This window comes from Oncorhynchus masou, chromosome 31, assembly GCF_036934945.1.
Source record: "Oncorhynchus masou masou isolate Uvic2021 chromosome 31, UVic_Omas_1.1, whole genome shotgun sequence".
Lineage (NCBI taxonomy): Eukaryota > Metazoa > Chordata > Actinopteri > Salmoniformes > Salmonidae > Oncorhynchus > Oncorhynchus masou.
The window spans coordinates 82893187-82920166 of record NC_088242.1 but is presented as its reverse complement, the minus strand read 5'-3'; the positions used below and the strand labels follow the sequence as shown (position 1 = coordinate 82920166).

Sequence of the window (26980 nt, the reverse complement as noted above, 5' to 3'; positions counted from 1 at the left end):
GCCATAACCTACCTCCACACAGGAGTCTCTCTCTCTCTCTCTCTCTCTCTCTCTCTCTCTCTCTCTCTCTCTTTCTCTCTCTCTCTGTCTCTCTCTGTCTCTCTCTTTCTCTCTATTTCTCTTTCTCTCTCTCTCTCTGTCTCTGTCTGTCTCTCTCTCTCTCTCTCTGTCTCTCTCAATTCAATTCAAGGGCTTTATTGGCATGGGAAACGTGTTAACATTGCCAAAGCAAGTAAGGTAGATAATATATAAAGTGAATATATAAAGTGAAATAAACAATAAAAATTAACAGTAAACATCGCACATACAGACGTTTCAAAACAATAAAGACATTACAAATGTCATATTATATCTATATATACAGTGTTTTAACAATGTACAAATGGTAAAGGACACAAGATAAAATAAATAAGCATAGATATGGGTTGTATTTACAATGGTGTGTGTTCTTCACTGGTTGCCCTTTTCTCGTGGCAACAGGTCACAAATCTTGCTGCTCTGATGGCACACTGTGGAATTTCACCCAGTAGATATGGGAGTTTTTCAAAATTGGATTTGTTTTCAAATTCTTTGTGGATCTGTGTAATCTGAGGGAAATATATCTCTCTAATATGGTCATACATTGGGCAGGAGGTTAGGAAGTACAGCTCAGTTTCCACCTCATTTTGTGGGCAGTGAGCACATAGCCTGTCTTCTCTTGAGAGCCATGTCTTTCTCAATAGCAAGGCTATGCTCGCTGAGTCTGTACATAGTCAAAGCTTTCCTTAATTTTGGGTCAGTCACAGTGGTCAGGTATTCTGCCGCTGTGTACTCTCTGTGTAGGGCCAAATAGCATTCTAGTTTGCTCTGTTGTTTTGTTAATTCTTTCCAATGTGTCAAGTAATTATCTTTTTGTTTTCTCATGATTTGGTTGGGTCTAATTGTGCTGCTGTCCTGGGGCTCTGTGGGGTGTGTTTGTGTTTGTGAACAGAGCCCCAGGACCAGCTTGCTTTGGGGACTCTTCTCCAGGTTCATCTCTCTGTAGGTGATGGCTTTGTTGTGGAAGGTTTGGGAATCGCTTCCTTTTAGGTGGTTATAGAATTTAACGGCTCTTTTCTGGATTTTGATAATTAGTGGGTATCGGCCTAATTCTGCTCTGCATGCAATATTTAGTGTTCTACGTTGTACACAGAGGATATTTTTGCAGAATTCTGCGTGCAGTCTCAATTTGGTGTTTGTCCCATTTTGTGAAGTCTTGGTTGGTGAGCGGACCCCAGACCTCACAACCATAAAGGGCAATGGGCTCTATGACTGATTCAAGTATTTTTAGCCAAATCCTAATTGGTATGTTGAAATTTATGTTCCTTTTGATGGCATAGAATGCCCTTCTTGCCTTGTCTCTCAGATCGTTCACAGCTTTGTGGAAGTTACCTGTGGCGCTGATGTTTAGGCCAAGGTATGTATAGTTTTTTGTGTGCTCTAGGGCAACAGTGTCTTGATGGAATTTGTATTTGTGGTCCTGGTGACTGGACCTTTTTTGGAACACCATTATTTTGGTCTTACTGAGATTTACTGTCAGGGCCCAGGTCTGACAGAATCTGTGCATAAGATCTAGGTGCTGCTGTAGGCCCTCCTTGGTTGGTGACAGAAGTACCAGATCATCAGCAAACAGCAGACATTTGACTTCGGATTCTAGTCGGGTGAGGCCGGGTGCTGCAGACTTTTCTAGTGCCCGCGCCAATTCGTTGATATATATGTTGAAGAGGGTGGGGCTTAAGCTGCATCCCTGTCTAACCCCACGACCATGTGTGAAGAAATGTGTGTGTTTTTTGCCAATTTTAACCGCACACTTGTTGTTTGTGTACATGGATTTTATGATGTCGTATGTTTTTACCCCCAACACCACTTTGTATAGCAGACCCTCATGCCAAATTGAGTTGAAGGCTTTTTTGAAATCAACAAAGCATGAGAAGACTTTGCCTTTGTTTTGGTTTGTTTGGTTGTCAATTAGGGTGTGCAGGGTGAATACATGGTCTGTTGTATGGTAATTTGGTAAAAAGCCAATTTGACATTTGCTCAGTACATTGTTTTCATTGAGGAAGTGTACGAGTCTGCTGTTAATGATAATGCAGAGGATTTTCCCACGGTTACTGTTGACGCATATTCCACGGTAGTTATTGGGGTCAAATTTGTCTCCATTTTTTGTGGATTGGGGTGATCAGTCCTTGGTTCCAAATATTGGGGAAGATGCCAGAGCTAAGGATGATGTTAAAGAGTTTTAGTATAGCCAATTGGAATTTGTTGTCTGTATATTTCATAATTTCATTGAGGATACCATCAACACCACAGGCCTTTTTGGGTTGGAGGGTTTTTATTTTGTCCTGTAACTCATTCAATGTAATTGGAGAAATCCAGTGGGTAGTCTTTAATAGTTGATTCTAAGATCTGTATTTGATCATGTATATGTTTTTGCTCTTTATTCTTTGTTATAGAGCCAAAAAGATTGGAGAAGTGGTTTACCCATACATCTCCATTTTGGATAGATAATTCTTCGTGTTGTTGTTTGTTTAGTGTTTTCCAATTTTCCCAGGAGTGGTTAGAGTCTATGGATTCTTCAATTACATTGAGCTGATTTCTGACATGCTGTTCCTTCTTTTTCCGTAGTGTATTTCTGTATTGTTTTAGTGATTCACCATAGTGAAGGCGTAGACTCAGGTTTTCCGGGTCTCTATGTTTTTGGTTGGACAGGTTTCTCAATTTCTTTCTTAGATTTTTGCATTCTTCATCAAACCATTTGTCATTGTTGTTAATTTTCTTTGGTTTTCTATTTGAGATTTTTAGATTTGATAGTGAAGCTGAGAGGTCAAATATACTGTTAAGATTTTCTAATGCCAAGTTTACATCTTCACTATTACAGTAGAAAGTTTTACCCAGGAAATTGTCTAAAAGGGATTGAATTTGTTGTTGCCTAATTGTTTTTTGGTAGGTTTCCAAACTGCATTCCTTCCATCTATAGCATTTCTTAATGTTACTCAGTTCCTTTGGCTTTGATGCCTCATGATTGAGTATTGCTCTGTTTAAGTAGACTGTGATTTTGCTGTGGTCTGATAGGGGTGTCAGTGGGCTGACTGAGAACACTCTGAGAGACTCTGGGTTGAGGTCAGTGATAAAGTAGTCTACAGTACTACTGCCAAGAGATGAGCTATAGGTGTACCTACCATAGGAGTCCCCTCGAAGCCTACCATTGACTATGTACATACCCAGCGTGCGACAGAGCTGCAGGAGTTGTGACCCGGTTTTGTTGGTTATGTTGTCATAGTTGTGCCTAGGGGGGCATATGTGGGAGGGAATGCTGTCACCTCCAGGCAGGTCTCTCTCTCTCTCTCTCTCTCTCTCTGTCTCTCTCTCTACTTCCATCTCTCCCTCTACAGGAGCCTTATCTCTTTCTGTCTCACCTCTACTTCCATCTCTCCCTCTACAGGAGCCTTATCTCTTTCTGTCTCACCTCTCTCCCTCTACAGGAGCCTTATCTCTTTCTGTCTCACCTCTCTCCCTCTACAGGAGCCTTATCTCTTTCTGTCTCACCTCTCTACTTCCATCTCTCCCTCTACAGGAGCCTTATCTCTTTCTGTCTCACCTCTCTCCTTCCATCTCTCCCTCTACATGAGCCTTATCTCTTTCTGTCTCACCTCTATCCCTCTACAGGAGCCTTATCTCTTTCTGTCTCACCTCTCTCCAGGAGCCTTATCTACATCTCTCCCTCTACAGGAGCCTTATCTCTTTCTGTCTCACCTCTCTCCCTCTACAGGAGCCTTATCTCTTTCTGTCTCACCTCTCTCCTTCCATTATCTCTTTCTGTCTCACCTCTACAGGAGCCTTATCTCTTTCTGTCTCACCTCTCTCCTTCCATCTCTCCTCTACAGGAGCCTTATCTCTTTCTGTCTCACCTCTCTCCCTCTACAGGAGCCTTATCTCTTTCTGTCTCACCTCTCTCCCTCTACAGGAGCCTTATCTCTTTCTGTCTCATCTCTTTCTGTCTCACCTCTCTCCCTCTACAGGAGCCTTATCTCTTTCTGTCTCACCCTCTCCCTTACAGGAGCCTTATCTCTTTCCTCACCTCTCTCCCTCTACAGGAGCCTTATCTCTTTCTGTCTCACCTCTCTACTTCCATCTCTCCCTCTACAGGAGCCTTATCTCTTTCTGTCTCACCTCTCTACTCCCTCTACATCTCTCCTCACCTCTCTCCCTCTACAGGAGCCTTATCTCTTTCTGTCTCACCTCTCACCTCTACAGGAGCCTTATCTCTTTCTGTTCCAGCCTTATCTCTTTCTGTCTCACCTCTACCCTCTACAGGAGCCTTATCTCTTTCTGTCTCACCTCTCCCTCTACAGGAGCCTTATCTCTTTCTGTCTCACCTCTCCCTCTACAGGAGCCTTCTCTTTCTCTCACCTCTCTACTTCCATCTCTCCCTCTACAGGAGCCTTATCTCTTTCTGTCATCACTTCTCTCTCCCTCTACAGGAGCCTTATCTCTCTCTCTCCATCTCTCCCTCTACAGGAGCCTTATCTCTTTCTGTCTCACCTCTCTCCCTCTACAGGAGCCTTATCTCTTTCTGTCTCACCTCTCTCCCTTCAGGAGCCTTATCTCTTTCTACAGGAGCCTTATCTCTTTCTGTCTCAGGAGCCTCTCCTTTCTGTCCATCTCTCCCTCTACAGGAGCCTTATCTCTTTCTGTCTCACCTCTACAGGAGCCTTATCTCTTTCTGTCTCACCTCTCTCCCTCTACAGGAGCCTTATCTCTTTCTGTCTCACCTCTCCCCCTCTACAGGAGCCTTATCTCTTTCTGTCTCACCTCTCTCCCTCTACAGGAGCCTTATCTCTTTCTGTCTCTCTCTTCCATCTCTCCTTCAGGAGCCTTATCTCTTTCTGTCTCACCTCTCTCCCTCTACAGGAGCCTTATCTCTTTCTGTCTCACCTCTCTCCTTCCATCTCTCCCTCTACAGGAGCCTTATCTCTTTCTGTCTCACCTCTCTCCCTCTACAGGAGCCTTATCTCTTTCTCTCACCTCTCTACTTCCATCTCTCCCTCTACAGGAGCCTTATCTCTTTCTGTCTCACCTCTCTACTTCCATCTCTCCCTCTACAGGAGCCTTATCTCTTTCTGTCTCACCTCTCTCCTTCCATCTCTCCCTCTACAGGAGCCTTATCTCTTTCTGTCTCACCTCTCTCCCTCTACAGGAGCCTTATCTCTTTCTGTCTCACCTCTCTCCCTCTACAGGAGCCTTATCTCTTTCTGTCTCACCTCTCCCTCTATAGGAGCCTTATCTCTTTCTGTCTCATCTCTACTTCCATCTCTCCGTCTACAGGAGCCTTATCTCTTTATGTCTCACCTCTCTCCCTCTACAGGAGCCTTATCTCTCACCTCTCTCTTTCTGTCTCACCTCTCTCCTTCCATCTCTCCCTCTACAGGAGCCTTATCTCTTTCTGCCTTATCTCTTTCTGTCTCACCTCTCCCTCTACAGGAGCCTTATCTCTTTCTGTCTCACCTCTCTCCATCTCTCCCTCTACAGGAGCCTTATCTCTTTCTGTCTCACCTCTCTCCTTCCATCTCTCCCTCTACAGGAGCCTTATCTCACCTCTCTCCTTCCATCTCTCCCTCTACAGGAGCCTTATCTCTTTCTGTCTCACAGGAGCCTTATCTTTCTGTCTTCCATCTCTCCCTCTACAGGAGCCTTATCTCTTTCTGTCTCACCTCTCTACAGGAGCCTTCCATCTCTCCCTCTACAGGAGCCTTATCTCTTTCTGTCTCACCTCTCTCCTTCCATCTCTCCCTCTACAGGAGCCTTATCTCTTTCTGTCTCTCACCCTTATCTCTTTCTGTCTCACCTCTCTCCTCTACCTTCCATCTCTCCCTCTACAGGAGCCTTATCTCTTTCTCACCTCTCTCCCTCTACAGGAGCCTTATCTCTTTCTGTCTCACCTCTCTCCTTCCATCTCTCCCTCTACAGGAGCCTTATCTCTTTCTGTCTCACCTCTCTACTTCCATCTCTCCCTCTACAGGAGCCTTATCTCTTTCTCTCACCTCTCTCCTTCCATCTCTCCCTCTACAGGAGCCTTATCTCTTTCTGTCTCACCTCTATCTCCCTCTACAGGAGCCTTATCTCTTTCTGTCTCACCTCTCTCCTTCCATCTCTCCCTCTACAGGAGCCTTATCTCTTTCTGTCTCACCTCTCTCCTTCCATCTCTCCCTCTACAGGAGCCTTATCTCTTTCTGTCTCACCTCTCTCCCTCTACAGGAGCCTTATCTCTTTCTGTCTCACCTCTCTCCCCATCTCTCCCTCTACAGGAGCCTTATCTCTTTCTGTCTCACCTCTCCCCCTCTACAGGAGCCTTATCTCTTTCTGTCTCACCTCTCTCCCTCTACAGGAGCCTTATCTCTTTCTGTCTCACCTCTACTTCCATCTCTCCCTCTACAGGAGCCTTATCTCTTTCTGTCTCACCTCTCTCCCTCTACAGGAGCCTTATCTCTTTCTGTCTCACCTCTCTCCCTCTACAGGAGCTCTCTTTCTGTCCTCTCTCTACACTTCCATCTCTCCCTCTACAGGAGCCTTATCTCTTTCTGTCTCTCTCTTCCATCTCTCCCTCTACAGGAGCCTTATCTCTTTCTGTCTCTACCTCCATCTCTCCCTCTACAGGAGCCTTATCTCTTTCTGTCTCACCTCTCTCTTCCATCTCTCCCTCTACAGGAGCCTTATCTCTTTATGTCTCACCTCTCTCCCTCTACAGGAGCCTTATCTCTTTCTCTCACCTCTCTACTTCCATCTCTCCCTCTACAGGAGCCTTATCTCTTTCTGTCTCACCTCTCTCCTTCCATCTCTCCCTCTACATGAGCCTTATCTCTTTCTGTCTCACCTCTATCCCTCTACAGCCTTATCTCTTTCTGGAGCCTTATCTCTTTCTGTCTCACCTCTCTCTTCCATCTCTCCCTCTACAGGAGCCTTATCTCTTTCTGTCTCACCTCTCTCCTTTATCCATCTCTCCCTCTACAGGAGCCTTATCTCTTTCTGTCTCACCTCTCTCCCTCTACAGGAGCCTTATCTCTTTCTGTCTCACCTCTCTACTTCCATCTCTCCCTCTACAGGAGCCTTATCTCTTTCTGTCTCACCTCTACTTCCATCTCTCCCTCTACAGGAGCCCTATCTCTTTCTGTCTCACCTCTCTCCTTCCATCTCTCCCTCTACAGGAGCCTTATCTCTTTCTGTCTCTTATCTCTCCCTTACAGGAGCCTTATCTCTTTCTGTCTCACCTCTCTCCTTCCATCTCTCCTCTCTACACAGGAGCCTTATCTCTTTCTGTCTCACCTCTCATCCCTCTACAGGAGCCTTATCTCTTTCTGTCTCACCCTCTCCCTCTCCCTTATCTCTTTCCTCACCTCTCTACAGGAGCCTTATCTCTTTCTGTTCTCACCTCTCTCCTCTCCCCTCTCCCTCTACAGGAGCCTTATCTCTTTCTGTCTCACCTCTCTACTTCCATCTCTCCCTCTACAGGAGCCTTATCTCTTTCTGTCTCACCTCTCTCCTTCCATCTCTCCCTCTACAGGAGCCTTATCTCTTTCTGTCTCACCTCTCTCCTTCCATCTCTCCCTCTACAGGAGCCTTATCTCTTTCTGTCTCACCTCTCTCCCTCTACAGGAGCCTTATCTCTTTCTGTCTCACCTCTCTCCTTCCATCTCTCCCTCTACAGGAGCCTTATCTCTTTCTGTCTCACCTCTCTCCCATCTCTCCCTCTACAGGAGCCTTATCTCTTTCTGTCTCACCTCTCTACTTCCATCTCTCCATTATCTCTTTCTGTCTCACTACATGAGCCTTATCTCTTTCTGTCTCACCTCTCCCCTCTACAGGAGCCTTATCTCTTTCTGTCTCACCTCTCTCCCATCTTCCATCTCTCCACTCTACAGGGAGCCTTATCTCTTTCTGTCTCACCTCTCTCCCTCTACAGGAGCCTTATCTCTTTCTGTCTCACCTCTCTCCTTCCATCTCTCCCTCTACAGGAGCCTTATCTCTTTCTGTCTCACCTCTCTCCTTCCATCTCTCCCTCTACAGGAGCCTTATCTCTTTCTGTCTCACCTCTCTCCTTCCATCTCTCCCTCTACAGGAGCCTTATCTCTTTCTCTCACCTCTCTCCTTCCATCTCTCCCTCTACAGGAGCCTTATCTCTTTCTGTCTCACCTCTCTCCTTCCATCTCTTTCTGTCTCACCTCTCTTCCATCTCTCCCTCTACAGGAGCCTTATCTCTTTCTGTCTCACCTCTCTCCTTCCATCTCTCCCTCTACAGGAGCCTTATCTCTTTCTGTCTCACCTCTCCCTCTACTTCCATCTCTCCCTCTACAGGAGCCTTATCTCTTTCTGTCTCACCTCTCTCCCTCTACTTCCATCTCTCCATCTCTACAGGAGCCTTATCTCTTTCTGTCTCACCTCTCTACTTCCATCTCTCCCTCTACAGGAGCCTTATCTCTTTCTGTCTCACCTCTTATTATCTCTTTCTGTCTCACCTCTCTCCTTCCATCTCCTTCTCATCTCTCCCTCTACAGGAGCCTTATCTCTTTCTGTCTCACCTCTCTCCTTCCATCTCTCCCTCTACAGGAGCCTTATCTCTTTCTGTCTCACCTCTCCCCTCTACAGGAGCCTTATCTCTTTCTGTCTCACCTCTCTCCCTCTACAGGAGCCTTATCTCTTTCTCTCACCTCTACTTCCATCTCTCCCTCTACAGGAGCCTTATCTCTTTCTGTCTCACCTCTCCTTCTCTACAGGAGCCTTATCCATCTCTCCCCTTTCTGTCTCACCTCTCCTTCCATCTCTCCCTCTACAGGAGCCTTATCTCTTTCTGTCTCACCTCTCTACAGGAGCCTTATCTCTTTCTGTCTCACCTCTCTCCATCTCTCCCTCTACAGGAGCCTTCTCTTTCTGTCTCACCTCTATCCCTCTACAGGAGCCTTATCTCTTTCTGTCTCACCTCTCTCCTTCCATCTCTCCCTCTACAGGAGCCTTATCTCTTTCTGACCTCTCACCTCTCTTACTTCCATCTCTCCCTCTACAGGAGCCTTATCTCTTTCTGTCTCACCTCTCTCCTTCCATCTCTCCCTCTACAGGAGCCTTATCTCTTTCTGTCTCACCTCTCTCCTCTCAGGAGCCTTATCTCTTTCTGTCTCATCTCTCCCAGGAGCCTCTCTTTCTCACCTCTCTCTCTCCTCTAGGAGCCTTATCTCTTTCTGTCTCACCTCTCTCCTTCCATCTCTCCCTCTACAGGAGCCTTATCTCTTTCTGTCTCACCTCTCTCCCTCTACAGGAGCCTTATCTCTTTCTGTCTCACCTCTCCCTCTACAGGAGCCTTATCTCTTTCTGTCTCACCTCTCACCTCTCTACTTCCATCTCTCCCTCTACAGGAGCCTTATCTCTTTCTGTCTCACCTCTCTCCCTCTACAGGAGCCTTATCTCTTTCTGTCTCACCTCTCTCCTTCCATCTCTCCCTCTACAGGAGCCTTATCTCTTTCTGTCTCACCTCTCTCCCTCTACAGGAGCCTTATCTCTTTCTGTCTCACCTCTCTCCTTCCATCTCTCCCTCTACAGGAGCCTTATCTCTTTCTGTCTCACCTCTCTATCTCCATCTCTTTCTGTCTCACCTCTACAGGAGCCTTATCTCTTTCTGTCTCACTCCATCTCTCCCTCTACAGGAGCCTTATCTCTTTCTGTCTCACCTCTCTCCTTCCATCTCTCCCTCTACAGGAGCCTTATCTCTTTCTGTCTCACCTCTCTCCCTCTACAGGAGCCTTATCTCTTTCTGTCTCACCTCTCTACAGGAGCCTTCCATCTCTCACCTCTCTCCCTCTACAGGAGCCTTATCTCTTTCTGTCTCACCTCTCTCTACTTCCATCTCTCCCTCTACAGGAGCCTTATCTCTTTCTGTCTCTTTCTGTCCACCTCTCCCTCTACAGGAGCCTTATCTCTTTCTGTCTCACTTCCATCTCTCCCTCTCCTTATCTCTTTCATCTCACCTCTCTCCCTCTACAGGAGCCTTATCTCTTTCTCTCACCTCTCACTTCTCTCTCCCTCTACAGGAGCCTTATCTCTTTCTGTCTCACCTCTCTCCTTCCATCTCTCCCTCTACAGGAGCCTTATCTCTTTCTGTCTCACCTCTCTCCCATCTACAGGAGCCTTATCTCTTTCTGTCTCACCTCTCTCTTCCATCTCTCCCTCTACAGGAGCCTTATCTCTTTCTGTCTCACCTCTCTCCCTCTACAGGAGCCTTATCTCTTTCTGTCTCACCCTCTCTCTTCCATCTCTCCCTCTACAGGAGCCTTATCTACTTTCTGTCTCTCTTTCTGTCTCACAGGAGCCTTATCTCTTTCCTCACCTCTCTACCCTCTAGGAGCCTTATCTCTTTCTGTCTCACCTCTCCTTCCATCTCTCCTCTACAGGAGCCTTATCTCTTTCTGTCTCACCTCTCTCCCTCTACACAGGAGCCTTATCTCTTTCTGTCTCACCTCTCTCCATCTCTCCCTCTACAGGAGCCTTATCTCTTTCTGTCTCACCTCTCCTTCCATCTCTCCCTCTACAGGAGCCTTATCTCTTTCTGTCTCACCTCTCTCCTTCCATCTCTCCCTCTACAGGAGCCTTATCTCTTTCTGTCTCACCTCACAGGAGCCTTATCTCTTTCTGTCTTCCATCTCTCCCCTCTACAGGAGCCTTATCTCTTTCTGTCTCACCTCTCCTTCCATCTCTCCCTCTACAGGAGCCTTATCTCTTTCTGTCTCACCTCTCTCCTCTACAGGAGCCTTCCATCTCTCCCATCTACAGGAGCCTTATCTCTTTCTGTCTCACCTCTCTACTTCCATCTCTCCCTCTACAGGAGCCTTATCTCTTTCTGTCTCACCTCTCTCCTTCCATCTCTCCCTCTACAGGAGCCTTATCTCTTTCTGTCTCACCTCTCTACTTCCATCTCTCCCTCTACAGGAGCCTTATCTCTTTCTGTCTCACCTCTCTCCTTCCATCTCTCCCTCTACAGGAGCCTTATCTCTTTCTGTCTCACCTCTCTTCCATCTTCCATCTCTTTCTGTCTCACCTCTACAGGAGCCTTATCTCTTTCTGTCTCACCTCTCTCTACTTCCATCTCTCCCTCTACAGGAGCCTTATCTCTTTCCCTGTCTCACCTCTCTCTTCCATCTCTCCCTCTACAGGAGCCTTATCTCTTTCTGTCTCACCTCTCTCCTTCCATCTCTCCCTCTACAGGAGCCTTATCTCTTTCTGTCTCACCTCTCTCTTCCATCTCTACCTCTAGGAGCCTTATCTCTTTCTGTCTCACCTCTCCTTCCATCTCTCCCTCTACAGGAGCCTTATCTCTTTCTGTCTCACCTCTACTTCCATCTCTCCCTCTACATGAGCCTTATCTCTTTCTGTCTCACCTCTACTTCCATCTCTCCCTCTACATGAGCCTTATCTCTTTCTGTCTCACAGGAGCCTTATCTCTCCTGTCCATCTCTCCCTCCCTCTACAGGAGCCTTATCTCTTTCTCTCACCTCTCTCCTTCCATCTCTCCCTCTACATGAGCCTTATCTCTTTCTGTCTCACCTCTTCCATCTCTCCCTCTACAGGAGCCTTATCTCTTTCTGTCTCACCTCTACTTCCATCTCTCCCTCTACAGGAGCCTTATCTCTTTCTGTCTCACCTCTCTCCCTCTACAGGAGCCTTATCTCTTTCTGTCTCACCTCTCTCCCTCTACAGGAGCCTTATCTCTTTCTGTCTCACCTCCCTCTACAGGAGCCTTATCTTCCATCTCTCCCTCTACAGGAGCCTTATCTCTTTCTGTCTCACCTCTCTCCCTCTACAGGAGCCTTATCTCTTTCTGTCTCACCTCTCCCCTCTACAGGAGCCTTATCTCTTTCTGTCTCACCTCTCTCCCTCTACAGGAGCCTTATCTCTTTCTGTCTCACCTCTACTTCCATCTCTCCCTCTCTCCCTCTACAGGAGCCTTATCTCTTTCTGTCTCACCTCTCTCCCTCTACAGGAGCCTTATCTCTTTCTGTCTCACCTCTCTCCCTCTACAGGAGCCTTATCTATTTCTCTCACCTCTCTACTTCCATCTCTCCCTCTACAGGAGCCTTATCTCTTTCTGTCTCACCTCTCCCTCTACAGGAGCCTTATCTCTTTCTGTCTCATCTCTCCCTCTACAGGAGCCTTATCTCTTTCTGTCTCACCTCTCTCCCTCTACAGGAGCCTTATCTCTTTCTCTCTCACCTCTCTACAGGAGCCTTCTCTTTCTGTCTCCCTCTCTCTACAGGAGCCTTATCTCTTTCTGTCTCATCTCTCCCTCTACAGGAGCCTTATCTCTTTCTGTCTCATCTCTCCCTCTACAGGAGCCTTATCTCTTTCTGTCTCACCTCTCTCCTTCCATCTCTCCCTCTACAGGAGCCTTATCTCTTTCTGTCTCACCTCTCTCCCTCTACAGGAGCCTTATCTCTTTCTGTCTCACTTCTCTCCCTCTACAGGAGCCTTATCTCTTTCTGTCTCACCTCTCTCCCTCTACAGGAGCCTTATCTCTTTATGTCTCACCTCTCTCCCTCTACAGGAGCCTTATCTCTTTCTGTCTCACCTCTCTCCCTCTACAGGAGCCTTATCTCTTTCTGTCTCACCTCTCTCCCTCTACAGGAGCCTTATCTCTTTCTGTCTCACATCTCTCCTTCCATCTCTCCCTCTACAGGAGCCTTATCTCTTTCTGTCTCACCTCTCTCCCTCTACAGGAGCCTTGTCTCTTTCTGTCTCACCTCTACTTCCATCTCTCTCTTTCTCTGTCAGGAGTCTCTCCCTGTAGTCATATGGAAACACTCAGTAAGAGGAAACCATGTGGGACAGTTATTATACGGCTGTGGTAGAGTGAAGCAGTCTATCATCATACATTCACCAGGATGGTTTTATATGGTCATTCTTTTTGTCATTCATCTGTTTTAGTAAAGTGTTTTCCCCCCCTTCTTATCATTAAAATCAAACATATTGGTTTATTGTTCTTTAAACCTTTACTCCTCTCTCTCTCTCTCTCTCTCTCTCTCTCTCTCTCTCTCTCTCTCTCGCTCTCTTTCTTTCTCTCACTCTCTCTCACTCTCTCAATATCTCTAACTCTTACTCTATCTCAAACTCTCTATATATATATCTCTCACTATCTTTCACTCTCTCTATATATATATATCTCACTCTGTATCTCTCTTTCACTCTATATCTCTCTCTATATATATATATATATATATATATATATATATATCTCACCCTATCTCTCACTCTCTATCTATCTATATCTCACTCTCTATCTCTCACTCTTTATCTCTCACTCTCTCTATTGCCCACTCTCTATATCTCTCTCTATCTCTCTCTATTTCTCACTCTCTCCATCTCTCTCTCCAGACCAGGATGAGTGTTCAGAGGGGCTGGATGACTGTGAGTCCAAGGACATGTCCTGTAAGAACCTGATTGGCACCTTTATGTGTATCTGCCCCCCTGGCCTGCAGCGCAGACCTGACGGAGAGGGCTGCATGGGTGAGTCATACACAAACACACACACACTGCAGGAGAGAAGTAGGACACTTCTTGAAAATGATTACATTTTATTTCACACTGTTCTAAACTCTCATCTTCTCCCCTCTTCTCCTTCGCCCCTTCTCTTCTCTCTCATCTTCCTCTCCTCTCATCTTTCATCCTCCTCCCCCTGGCAGACCTGAATGAGTGTCGTGCAAAGCCTGGCATCTGTAAGAACGGGCGCTGTGAGAACACAGTGGGAAGCTACCGCTGTGTGTGCAACGAGGGCTTCCAGCCCAGCTCCACCGGAACGGACTGTATCGGTGAGAATATCGCCTCAAAGGATTCTGCAGAAGGATGCACAACCCATCCATGCAATTTCAATGTAACCACATCAAAACAAAACAATGAAAGAATGTATCACCCCTTCCACACACACATTTGATATACAGCAACTGCATATTGCTGAGTCATCTCTCTCTCCTGCCTCCACCCCTACAGATAACCGACAGGGCTTCTGTTTCACCGAGGTGCTCCAGACTATGTGCCAACAGGGCTCCACCAATAGGAACAGTGTCACCAAATCTGAGTGCTGCTGCAACCTCGGACGTGGCTGGGGACCCCAGTGTGAGCTCTGCCCTCTGCCTGGCACCGTGCAGTACAAGAGGATGTGCCCGCTGGGACCCGGGTACACCACCGACGGCAGAGGTTAGAGGGGAGAGGATGTGAGAATGGGTTGAGGGAAGGGGAGAGGAGATGTTAAAGGAGATAGGCATGTGCGTGTGCGTGTGTGTGTGTGTGTGTGTGTGTGTGTGTGTGTGTGTGTGTGTGTTTGTCTAACCTCCTTGCCTACTGTTGTTGCAGACATCAATGAGTGCACGGTGATGCCAGACCTGTGTAAGAACGGCCAGTGCATCAACACCATCGGATCGTTCCGCTGCCACTGCAACGTGGGTTATACCACCGACTTCACCGGCACCTCCTGCATTGGTATGACCCATCTCTCTCTCTCTTACTGGGCCTTGGACCAAACCATCCTGCCTCGGGGTAGAAATGGCCCTCATTCTGATCATATTACTTACTACTGTTTCCTGTTCTTTTTTTAGATATGGATGAGTGTTCCGCATCTCCCAGGCCCTGTAACTTCCTGTGTAAGAACACAGAGGGCAGCTACCTGTGCTCCTGCCCCAGAGGATACACTCTGCAGCCTGACGGAAAGACCTGCAAAGGTGGGTCAAATCATATCTAATTTTATTTGTGACATGCTTCTTAAACAACAGGTGTAGACTAACAGTGAAATGCTTACTTACGGGCCCTTTGTCAACAATGTCAGGGAAGTTAGAAACCAATATACACAGGCAGTTAGAAAAGCCAAGGCTAGCTTTTTCAATAGAAATTTGCTTCCTGCAACACAAACTCAAAAAAGTTCTGGGACACTGTAAAGTCCATGTGGAATAAGAACACCTCCTCCCAGCTGCCCACTGCACTGAGGATAGGAAACTCTGTCACCACCAATTGAGAATTTCAATAAGCATTTTTCTACGGCTGGCCATGCTTTCCACCTGGCTACCCCTACCCCGGTCAACAGCACTGTACCCCCCCCCCACAGCAACTCACCCAAGCCTTCCCCATTTCTCCTTCTCCCAAATCCAGTCAGCTGATGTTCTGAAAGAGCTGCAAAATCTGGACCCCTTCAAATCAGCCGGACTAGACAATCTGGACTCTTTATTTCTAAAATGATCTTCCGAAATTGTTGCAACCCCTATTACTAGGCTGTTCAACCTCTCTTTCATGTCGTCTGTGATTCTCAAAGATTGGAAAGCAGCTGCGGTCATCCCCCTTTTCAAAGGGGGGACACCCTTGACCCAAACTGCTACAGACCTATATCTATCCTACCCTGCCTTTCTAAGGTCTTTGAAAGCCAAGTGAACAAACAGATTCAATATCTTAACTGCCATCGATAAGAAACAATACTGTGCAGCCGTATTCATTGACCTGGCCAAGGCTTTCAACTCTGTCAATCACCACATCCTCATCGGCAGACTCAATAGCCTTGGTTTCTCAAATGACTGCCTCGCCTGGTTCATCAACTACTTCTCTGATATAGTTCAGTGTGTCAAATCGGAGGGCCTGTTGTCCGGGTCTCTTGCAGTCTCTATGGGGTTGCCACAGGGTTCAATTCTTGGGCCGACTCTCTTCTCTGTATACATCAATGATGTCGCTCTTGCTGCTGGTGAGTCTCTGATCCACCTCTACGCAGACGACACCGTTCTGTATACCTCTGGCCCTCCTTTGGACACTGTGTTAACCATCCTCCAGACGAGCTTCAATACCATACAACTCTCCTTCCGTGGCCTCCAACTGCTCTTAAATACAAGTAAAACTAAATGCATGCTCTTCAACCAATCACTGCCTGCACCTGCCCGCCCGTCCAGCATCACTACTCTGAACGGTTCAGACTTAGAATATGTGGACAACTACAAATACCTAGGTGTCTGGTTAGACTGTAAACTCTCCTTCCAGACCCACATCAAACATCTCCAATCCAAAGTTAAATCTAGAATTGGCTTCCTATTTCGCAACAAAGCATCCTTCACTCATGCTGCCAAACATACCCTCGTAAAACTAACCATCCTACCAATCCTCGGTGATGTCATTTACAAAATAGCCTCCAATACCCTACTCAATAAATTGGATGCAGTCTATCACAGTGCCATCCGTTTGGTCACCAAAGCCCCATATACTACCCACCACTGCGACCTGTACGCTCTCGTTGGCTGGCCCTCGCTTCATACTCGACGCCAAACCCACTGGCTCCAGGTCATCTACAAGACCCTGCTAGGTAAAGGCCCCCCTTCTCTCAGCTCGCTGGTCACCATAGCATCACCCACTCGTAGCACGTGCTCCAGCAGGTATATCTCTCTGGTCACCCGCAAAACAAATTCTTCCTTTGGCCGCCTCTCCTTCCAGTTCTCTGCTGCCAATGACTGGAACAAACTACAAACATCTCTGAAACTGGAAACCCTTACCTCCCTCACTAGCTTTAAGCACCAGCTGTCAGAGCAGCTCACAGATTACTGCACCTGTATATAGCCCATCTATAATTTAGCCCAAACAATTACCTCTTTCCCTACTGTATTTATTTATTTATTTGTTTATTTTGCTCCTTTGCACCCCATTATTTCTATTTCTACTTTGCACATTCTTCTACTGCTTATCTACCATTCCAGTGTTTTACTTGCTATATTGTATTTACTTTGCCACCATGGCCTTTTTTGCCTTTACCTCCCTTATCTCACCACATTTGCTCACATAGGATATAGACTTATTTTTCTACTGTATTATTGACTGTATGTTTGTTTTACTCCATGTGTAATTGTGTTGTTGTATGTGTCGAACTGCTTTGCTTTATCTTGGCCAGGTTGCAATTGTAAATGAGAACTTGTTCTCAACTTGCCTACCTGGTTAAATAAATGTCAAATAAAATACATTTTAAAAAATGTAGAGAGAAAAAAAAAATTGAAAAATGCTAACACTAGAAAAGGTAGAAGCTGTTCAGGGTCATGTTGGTTCTAGACTTCTAGGCATCGGTACCGCTTGCCGTGCGGTAGCAGAAAGAACAGTCTCTGACTTGGTTGGCTGGAGCCTGATATAGAGGTCCTGGAAGGCAGGGAGCTTGGCCCCAGTGATGTACTGGGCCGTACGCACTCCCCTTGTAGCGCCTATCAGTTGGAAGCCAAGCAGTGGACATACCAAACGGTGATGCAGCCAGTCAAGATGCTCTCAATGGTGCCGCGGTATAACTTGTTGAAGATCTGTTGGCCAAATCTTTGTTCAGGATGTCCAGGATCCAGTTGCAGGGGGAGGTGTTCAGTCCCAGGGACCTGAGCTTATGGTGTTGAACACTGAGCTGTAGTCAATGAACAGCATCCTAACATAGGTGTTCCTCTTGTCCAGGTGGGAGAGGGCAGGGTGGAGTGGAGTAAAGATTGCGTCATCTGTGGATCTGTTGGGGTGGTATGCAGAGTGGGAGTGGGTCCTGGGTATCTGGGATGATGGTGTTGATGTGAGTCTTGACCAGCCTGTCAAAGCATTTCATGGCTATAGATGTGAATGTTACGAGGCGATAGTCATTTAAACAGGTTACCTTGGTGTTCTTGGGCACAGGGACTTTGGTGTTAAGTTATTACTCAGGGAAAATGTTAGCGAAGACACTTGCCAGCTGGTCAGAGTACACATCCTGGTATTCCGTCTGGCCCCACGGTCTTGTGAATGATGACCTCTTTAAAGGTTGGCTACGGAGAGCGGGATCACACAGTCATCCAGGGCAGCTAGTGCTCTAATGCATGGTTCGGTGTTGCTTTTCATGAAGCGAGCACATAAGACATTCAGCTCGTCTGGTAGGCTCGCAACATCCATATTTTTACCCCTCAATTCCAGATCTGGATGAGTGTTCCACCAAGCAGCACAACTGTCAGTTCCTGTGTGTCAACACCATCGGAGGGTTTACATGCAAGTGTCCTGCAGGTTTCACCCAGCACCAGACCGCCTGCATTGGTGAGTTTTTTTTTATTTTTTACCTTCATTTAACTCGGCAAGTCGGTTAAGAACAAACTCTTATTTTCAATGATGGCCTATGAACAGTGGGTTAACTGCCTGTTCAGGTGTAGAACGGCAGATTTGTACCTTGTCAGCTCAGGGATTTGAACTTGCAACCTTACGGTGAACAAGCCATGAACAAGATACACACTTCTACTACTTCTACTTAATTCTACTACCTAGAAAAGTTAAAGAACCCTTAGACTTAGAGCTGGTAGTTCCCTTAAGCACCTCACTTGCACCTAATTTGAACCCAAACATTCTTTTGAATGAAATCTCATGAATGTGTATCTTCATCTCTCGTAGACAACAATGAGTGTAATGGGCAGAACAGTGTGTGTGGCTCCAGAGCCTCCTGTGTCAACACTCCCGGCAGCTTCAACTGTGACTGTGGGAAAGGCTTTTCTCTGGACACCACTGGCCTGGAGTGTGAAGGTAAGGATCCAACACACAAGCACGCATGCAGACACAGACACACACTCCCTGCCATAAGCACACACTCACACACTCCCTGCCATAAGCAGACACACACATTCCCCGCCATAAGCAGACACACACACTCCCCGCCATAAGCACACACATATACACTCCCTGCCATAAGCAGACACACACACACTCCCATAAGCCACACACAAGCACTCCCCACAAGCACACACATATACACTCCCCGCCATAAGCACACACACACACATTCCCGCCACACACTAAGCACCCACACACACACTCCCGCCAAGCACACACACACACAGACACACACACACCCCCGCCATAAGCACACACACACACACTCCCCGCCATAAGCACACACATATACACTCCCTGCCATAAGCAGACACACACACATTCCCCGCCATAAGCACACACATATACACTCCCCGCCATAAGCACACACTCACACACTCCCTGCCATAAGCAGACACACACACTCCCCGCCATAAGCACACTCACACACACTCCCCGCCATAAGCACACACATATACACTCCCTGCCATAAGCAGACACACACACACTCCCCGCCATAAGCACACACACACACACTCCCCGCCATAAGCACACACATATACACTCCCTGCCATAAGCAGACACACACACATTCCCCGCCATAAGCACACACACATACACTCCCCGCCATAAGCACACACACACACACTCCCCGCCATAAGCACACACACACACACTCCCCGCCATAAGCACACACACACACTCCCCGCCATAAGCACACACACACACACTCCCCGCCATAAGCACACACACACACTCCCCGCCATAAGCACACACACACACACTCCCCCATAAGCAGACACACACACTCCCCGCCATAAGCACACACACACACACTCCCCGCCATAAGCACACACACACACTCCCCGCCATAAGCACACTCACACACACTCCCCGCCATAAGCAGACACACACACTCCCCGCCATAAGCAGACACACACACTCCCCGCCATAAGCAGACACACACACTCCCCGCCATAAGCAGACACACACACTCCCCGCCATAAGCACACTCACACACACTCCCGCCATAAGCCACCATAAGCACACTCACACACACTCCCACACACACTCCCCGCCATAAGACACACACACTCCCGCCATAAGCAGACACATACACTCCCGCCATAAGCACACACACACATAAACACACACACATACACTCCCGCCACTCACATACACTAACACTCCCCGCAGACACACACACTCCCCGCCATAAGCAGACACACACACTCCGGGCCATAAGCAGACACATACACTCCCCGCCATAAGCAGACACACACACTCCCCGCCATAAGCAGACACACACACTCCCCGCCATAAGCACACTCACACACACTCCCCGCCATAAACACACACACACATACACTCCACCAACTTTTGCAAGATGTAACCCAAAATGCCTTATGGAATGTCTAACCTCCCCATGTCTGTGACCTCTCCTTCAGATGTGGATGAGTGTGGTAGTAACCATCGCTGTCAGCATGGCTGTCAGAACATGATGGGAGGTTTCCGCTGTGGCTGTCCTCAGGGCTATGTGCAACACTACCAGTGGAACCAGTGTGTGGGTGAGTGGGACAGACACACACCAGTCACAAGACCAGTCACTTACTTAAACACTTTTTGCTTCAAGGGGTGCATATGGCCACAAGATATGTCACTGCCCAGTATTGAGACACAGGAGCTGTCCTCTGTGTGTCATAATCTCAATTCAGGACCTAATTTACCAAGTATCTGCATCGATCAACTAAATCTGATATCGTGTGCACATCGTGCTTAGGCTTGTCTTTTACTCATTTTGACCCATCAATCTATCTTTCTCTCTCTCTTTCTCTCTGTAGATGAGAACGAGTGTTCAGGTGTGTCTGTGTGTGGCTCGGCCTCCTGCTACAACACCCTGGGCAGCTTTAAGTGTGTGTGTCCATCCGGTTTTGACTTTGAGCTGGGAGGGGGTGGGTGCCAGGATGTCAATGAGTGTTCCATGGGCAGTAACCCCTGCAGCTTCGGCTGCTCCAACACAGACGGAGGATACCTGTGTGGCTGTCCTGGAGGTTACTACAGGGCTGGACAGGGGTGAGTGGATGGGAGACTCAGCCTTACATCGACTGACTGACACCAGGGATTCCCCAATGGGTTGTGGCTTGTGGCTGATTCCTTAATGGCTCAAAACTTGGTCTTGGTTGCAACCATTGCTTTTATTCACTTATTGAATGAAGAATTTTTTTTAAATCAAAAATATCTTATAGACTTCAAAAGCTTTAGGTTGGTCACAGCACAAACATGTATTTGGAACCACTGGGAACCTCATACAACACAACGCTGTATAAACAGTCACACTTATTTTCTCCACAAGAAAGAGTATCTCTCAGTGTTAGGGAATGTGAATTCTACTGTGCGTTCTACTGTGAGTTCTACTGTGAGTCCTGACTTCTCTCTCTCTTTCTGTTCTCTCCCCAGTCATTGTATTTCAGGTCAGGGCTTCCAGGACCAGTTTAGCTCAGAGGGAGATGATGAGGACAGTCTGTCTCCAGAGGCCTGCTACGAATGTAAGATCAACGGAGACGTCGGCAAGAAGGGCCGACACAGACGTCACTCTGATGGAGACAACGACCTCAAGGTGCTATTGCTACTCTCTTTCCTCTTCTCTTTTTCTGCTATTTTGAAGTCTCTCACTCCTCAAATCTACAGGTTATAAATGTGTATGTTGTGTGTATGTGTATGTTTTTTGTTATGTTGCTATGTGCTGACCCTCTCCTCCCTCATCTCTCCAGGAGGTGAGCATGGCCAGCCTAGACACCCAGGAGTCCATCCCCATGAACCTGAGCCTGGCCTCGCTGCACAACAAGGAGCCCCTGCTGGAGCTGCTGCCGGCCCTGGAGCCGCTGGAGCACCATGTGCGCTACATCATCACCCACGGCAACCAGGACGAGCACTTCCGCCTGCTGGAACGCCACAATGGGAAGAGCGTGCTGAGGTTGGGCAAGAAGCCACCTCCCCCTGGCTCCTACCGCCTGGAGATCGCTAGTCTGCCCCTGTTTGGGCCGCGGCGCCTCCGACAGCTGGAGGAGGAACACGACAGCGACTACCTGCTGGGAGAGATAGGAGACGCCCTGCGCATCAAGCTGCACATCCACCTGAACTGAGCTGCAAGCACTCCAACTCTCCCCAACCTCCTTCCTTCCCGCCCCTGGACTAATCTTATCATGACCCCTCTGATCTTTGACCTTTACCCCAGGACCATCCAATAAATTGGGGTAGGGTGCTTTGAAAGACTCAGTCAACCAGCCCAACCACCACTTTTTAATTGTCAAGTATTTTATTTTGTTTCCCTGACGACCCACACCCCTCCTTGCCCTCCTTACTGTATCTACCCACCCTAGACCCACCCCTCCTATAGATGTAATATCTTAATTTGAGCCAGTTTGCTACAGCAGGAAAATAATTATACAGCAACAGGAAATGTGAATTATTACGTGGATTATAATTAATGGGCATTTTTGTAGGGGTTGATCATTTTTTTGTTAGGGCAAATCAAGTCTGAAATTTCTAATTGGAAATGTATATACTACAATCAAATATACTACAAGTTTGCATTTCCTGCTGTGCAGGAACATTTCCAGCAACAAAGGAGTGATCAAATTAAGATCCTACATCTGTATTCTACTTGGAGAACGAGTGGAGGAGATTACAGAAAGGTGTGCAGTGCTTGGACCACAAAACCCTGCCATTTTAGATTTTACACACAAAATGGCTGATGAGAATCGATTCATGCCTTCGAATCCATGAACCTCTGGGATGAAGTAGAAATGGAAGAAGATGCACAAAAAAGCTGAAAATTGTTGAAATGCTAAATAATGTGCTATAAAGTGGGGGGGTATTTTACTGTTGAGTTGAGCGTGTGGAGGACAATCTTATTATGATGATGTGGAAAGGTAAGAACCACTGATTTGATAAAAGAGTTCTAAGGGTGTGTGTTGGTGAATGGTGGTCCAAGCAGTCCCTCGCCTGTCTGTAATCTCTGTGAAATCACAACACTGGGGATAGAGGTCATGCTTCGCCCTACTCGGTATTCTGTGTCATTTCATGTATTGTACTGTCAAAAAACTTCACACGAAGGACTGCAACATTTACACATGTCAGGTTTAACAGTAATGGAGAGTTGGTCATCATGCATAGTATACAACTCTAGGAGTAAATCACCATCGGTAAGCAGGGACCCTCTGGTGTGATGGCATGTGCTGCCGGCCCGCGTTCTGTTACCTCAATGCGTTTCACTCATGTCCTCCACTCACCATACAACGCTGTTGTAATGCTGCCTCTGGCCAGGAGAGGGCCACACTGTCCCTCAGCATGAACCATGTCCAGTGTCTCAGAGACAGAAGAGGAGGTAGAGGCCGCCCCTAATCACTGGTCCAGGATCAGATATTGTTTTATCTCCCTAATGGAAGGTGGGAATCGCGGGTAGGGTACTCTGATCCTAGTTCAGTGGTTAGGGGTGATTACTACCTCAAGCCCTCTCTCCAAAAGACTGCCAGGACATTGTACTAGTGGTGCTGCAGTTTTATATCATGCACTGAAACTGCTCTTTGAATTTAATCAGGGAGATTTTGCTTAGAAACGCAGCAAACATCCTGAGGGATTCGGCTTTAGTCAGAACTTTATTTTGAAGCTTTTCTGAGAGTTGACATTCTGACTGGTAGTGGGAACTTATTGGATGGCTTGAACCAACTGCAGCCCATATAGAAACATAGCTGGAGACGAAACATATTGTAACAACCTCAATGGTACATAACAACGTTACCACAACAGACAGGTAACGTTTGGGATTTTTACAGAACACACATAAATGCGGGCACAAACACACAGGTGAACACCAAAACTCACTGAAAACAAGCATCCATCAGCTCACAATTATTTTTTTATCAGAGAAAAAGGTGCTAAATAATTCCGTCTCTTACATGATGTACAAAAAAAAAATCGGTCTTGAATCTTGATTGCAAAAACTGTCATTCTTACTAGGTTTTATGTTTCATGTTTGTCTGTCTTTTGTAATGTCTCAATGCTGAAAACCAATATTATCGAACTTGCTTCTTGAAAATGTAATTGTATATTTTTAAGTGAAATGTAGATGTTTTTTATGTTGTTTTTAAAAGCGTCAAGGCTGCCCAAGATTGAATGCCTTAAAGTGCTGGTGGCTTTGTTTGCACAGAAAAGAAAAGATCAAATCAAATCCTAGTGGCATCTATTTTGTGATCATGCAGTAGATTAGAACACTGTACCTATCATCGTCCTTCTCAGCTCATACTGTAGTCTCTGAGCTCATAATGCTGTCGGTTAGTGGGTGCGGATTACCAGTAGCCTGATCCCAGATCAGTTTGTGCAACAACCATAGCACAAACAGATCTGGGACATGTTTGGATTGAGTGTCAGAGACCAAAACACACTACTATAGTAGCATTCCCACTCTACAGTTTGTCTCTCTATCATGATGTTGACACTGTAACAAGCCTATAGGATCAATGCAAAAACATGGCCATCTATCGCTCACTCTGGCAGTGAGTGTCCCTAGCCCTGTTTATACCTGCCGCTAGCATACATCCTTAGTTCCGATCTCGTTCTGATCTCGTCCCATTCTTGTTCTGATCTCTTGCCGATCTTGTTTGTTTACACTTATAAGATCTGATTAAAATCAGTTCACAATGAGTCTTTTGAATCACCTACACCTGTCTAAAATGTGGGCACAATCAGAATGAGGACAAGATCAGAACAAAGGACGCATGTTAGAACCAGGTATAAATGTGGCTTCTGTCTCGTAACCTATTTCTGATGCTCAATTATGATTTTGCTCTCTGAACATCCAAGGTTACTGCACTGTTCCCACAGCCTGGGCTATATTTATGCATAACCATTTTTCGAACATGGGAACATTGTATACTTTATCTTTTTTTTGTCTGTCCGTTATTTTATTTGCCAATACATGTTAAGAAAATAATGTGCGTGTGCGTACTGTATCTCAGCTTCAGTGTCAAACTTGAACTTCACTGGTATCGCTCAATCAGTCAGTTCTGATTTGAATTTGAGGGAAAAAAGAACTTGAATGTCATTTCTTTAGAGGTGCTCAGGAGGGTGTAGAGAACACAGACAGACTCAACACCTGGAGCTCTCTCTGAAACCAGCTGATGGTTTCCATGACAATCATTGAGCCATACCATACCTCTAACTGGGGCAAAACTGAACATCCCTGACAAACTAGTCTTTTCTCATTTTCCAAACTCTTATTTTATGCTGGAACGAATCTAACATTAATTGGGTGTACACATGTGCGATCTGTCAAATCTGAGTGATTCTCATCATTTTGTAAACTTTTGTCAGTGACATTTAATGGCAATAAAAGTATTGTGGGTTATATTTTTAAAGGATTGTCTTGGAGTTTCATTTTCCAGCTCGATGAATGTCCCATTAGCGCTTTGTTAAGGTGATTAAAGTGAGTTAATGTGCTGATATGTTTTATTGATTTTACAGGAAGAGTTATCGGTAACTGCCAAAATAAAGGAAACACCAACAAAGTGTCTTAATAGGGCATTCAGCCACCACAAGCTGCCAAAACTGCTTCAATGCACCTTGGCATAGATTCTACGAGTGTCTGGAACTCTACTGGAAGGATGCAACACCATTCTTCCACAAGAAATTCCATAATTTGGTGTTTTGTTGGTGGTGGTGGAAAACACTGTCTCACTCACCGTTCCTGAATCTCCCATAAGTGTTCAATTGGGTTGAGATCTGGTGACACACACACACACACACACACACACACACACACACACACACACACACACACATATACATTTTTAAACCCCTATGCTCCTTTGAGATGCCTCTTTCAGTCACTGAGATCTCTTCTTCTAGCCATGGTAGCCCAAATAATGGGGCATTTTAATAACTGAGCATTTTTATACATGACCTTAAGCATGATGGGATGTTAATTGCTTAATCAACTCAGGAATCACACCTGTGTGGAAGCACCTTCTTTCAATATACATTGTATCCCTCATTTACTTAAGTGTTTCCTTTATTTTGTCAATTACCCGTATCTACCCATTCCAACCATTCACCCCCACACAGGATATTGAAGAACCCCATTTTATTTCACAGAATGAAACTTTGCGTAGCAAAAACAAAGCAGTTAGGAAATATATCTACTTACAAATCTTGAAAACGCAAGCAAAGCTGCCTGCTCTGACTCCCCTCGTCCCAAAACCTGGCTACCTCAAGAATCACAGTCCAACGATAAGATTGAGAGCTACAAACCACAGAAAACACTAGCAAAAAGGAGACTCCAAACTTGAGTCGGCATACAAAAATAAAGTATTTCTGGTCTTTCTAAAAGTCGCAGTTGTAGAGTTCATTTTCACCAAGCTTGGCAGGGTGGCTAAAGCAAACAGGTCAACCAAAGAATATGTAGATATAGATAGTAAATATATGGCTTTGTTTCAGTTATACAGACACAAAACACACTAATAATATTTCTATGAAGACAAATCACCCGTTTGGTTTCTTAAAGAGGTGACTGCATCGGTAAACACAGTTGTAATATAATAATAATCTGTCAGAGAATAATATTGGTTAAAAAGGTCGTAACTGCTGAATGTACTGTAACAAATCATCAACTGGAGGTGCAGAAACAGGTGAGATGTAAATACTGCAAGATACTATTATGTCTAGGTTTATTCTGTAGTTAAGAGATCTTGTTTGTAATCCCAGATCACAGGATGTTTGAAATGGCTTGGCAGCACTCCCCTGCATTTTAGCCAGTCTACAGGGACTACAGCAGGGGGAGATGCACCAGAGGGTTTTAAGGCAGCAGTGCAGTATAACCCCTTTCTATCTCTGGTCTGAGTTTCAAGGAGGCTGCTCTTGAGGGTTCTGATCTCGGTCTGGGTCTTGAAGGTTCTGGTCTGGGTCTTGAGGGTACTGATCTCTGTTTGGGTATTGAGGGTTCTGATCTCGGTCTGGGTCTTGAGGGTTCTGAACTCTGTCTCGGTATTGAGGGTTCTGATCTCTATTTTGGTATTGAGGGTTCTGATCTCGGTCTGGGTCTTGAGGGTTCTGGTCTGGGTCTTGAGGGTTCTGAACTCGGTCTGGGTCTTGAGGGTTCTGAACTCAGAGTGGGTCTTGAGGGTTCTGGTCTGGGTCTTGAGGGTACTGATCTCTGTTTGGGTATTGAGGGTTCTGATCTCGGTCTGGGTCTTGAGGGTTCTGAACTCTGTCTCGGTATTGAGGGTTCTGATCTCTGTTTTGGTATTGAGGGTTCTGATCTCGGTCTGGGTCTTGAGGGTTCTGGTCT

At 46.3% G+C, this 26980-nt stretch overlaps 1 protein-coding gene across 1 annotated transcript in view; it reads left to right on the top strand.

Moving 5' to 3' along the window:
* The window catches only part of LOC135524574 (fibrillin-2-like), a 133132-nt gene extending 108080 nt beyond the window's left edge, over window positions 1-25052 (top strand). Inside the window, exons 54-64 of the mRNA XM_064952237.1 lie at window positions 13426-13557; window positions 13734-13859; window positions 14038-14244; window positions 14401-14526; window positions 14643-14765; window positions 17977-18093; window positions 18442-18570; window positions 20085-20204; window positions 20478-20709; window positions 21094-21253; window positions 21408-25052. Of these exons, the coding sequence (XP_064808309.1) occupies window positions 13426-13557; window positions 13734-13859; window positions 14038-14244; window positions 14401-14526; window positions 14643-14765; window positions 17977-18093; window positions 18442-18570; window positions 20085-20204; window positions 20478-20709; window positions 21094-21253; window positions 21408-21779 (1844 nt within the window). The 3' untranslated portion in view covers window positions 21780-25052. The remainder of the gene's footprint in view (window positions 1-13425; window positions 13558-13733; window positions 13860-14037; window positions 14245-14400; window positions 14527-14642; window positions 14766-17976; window positions 18094-18441; window positions 18571-20084; window positions 20205-20477; window positions 20710-21093; window positions 21254-21407) is intronic.
* The last annotated feature ends 1928 nt before the right edge of the window (window positions 25053-26980 follow it).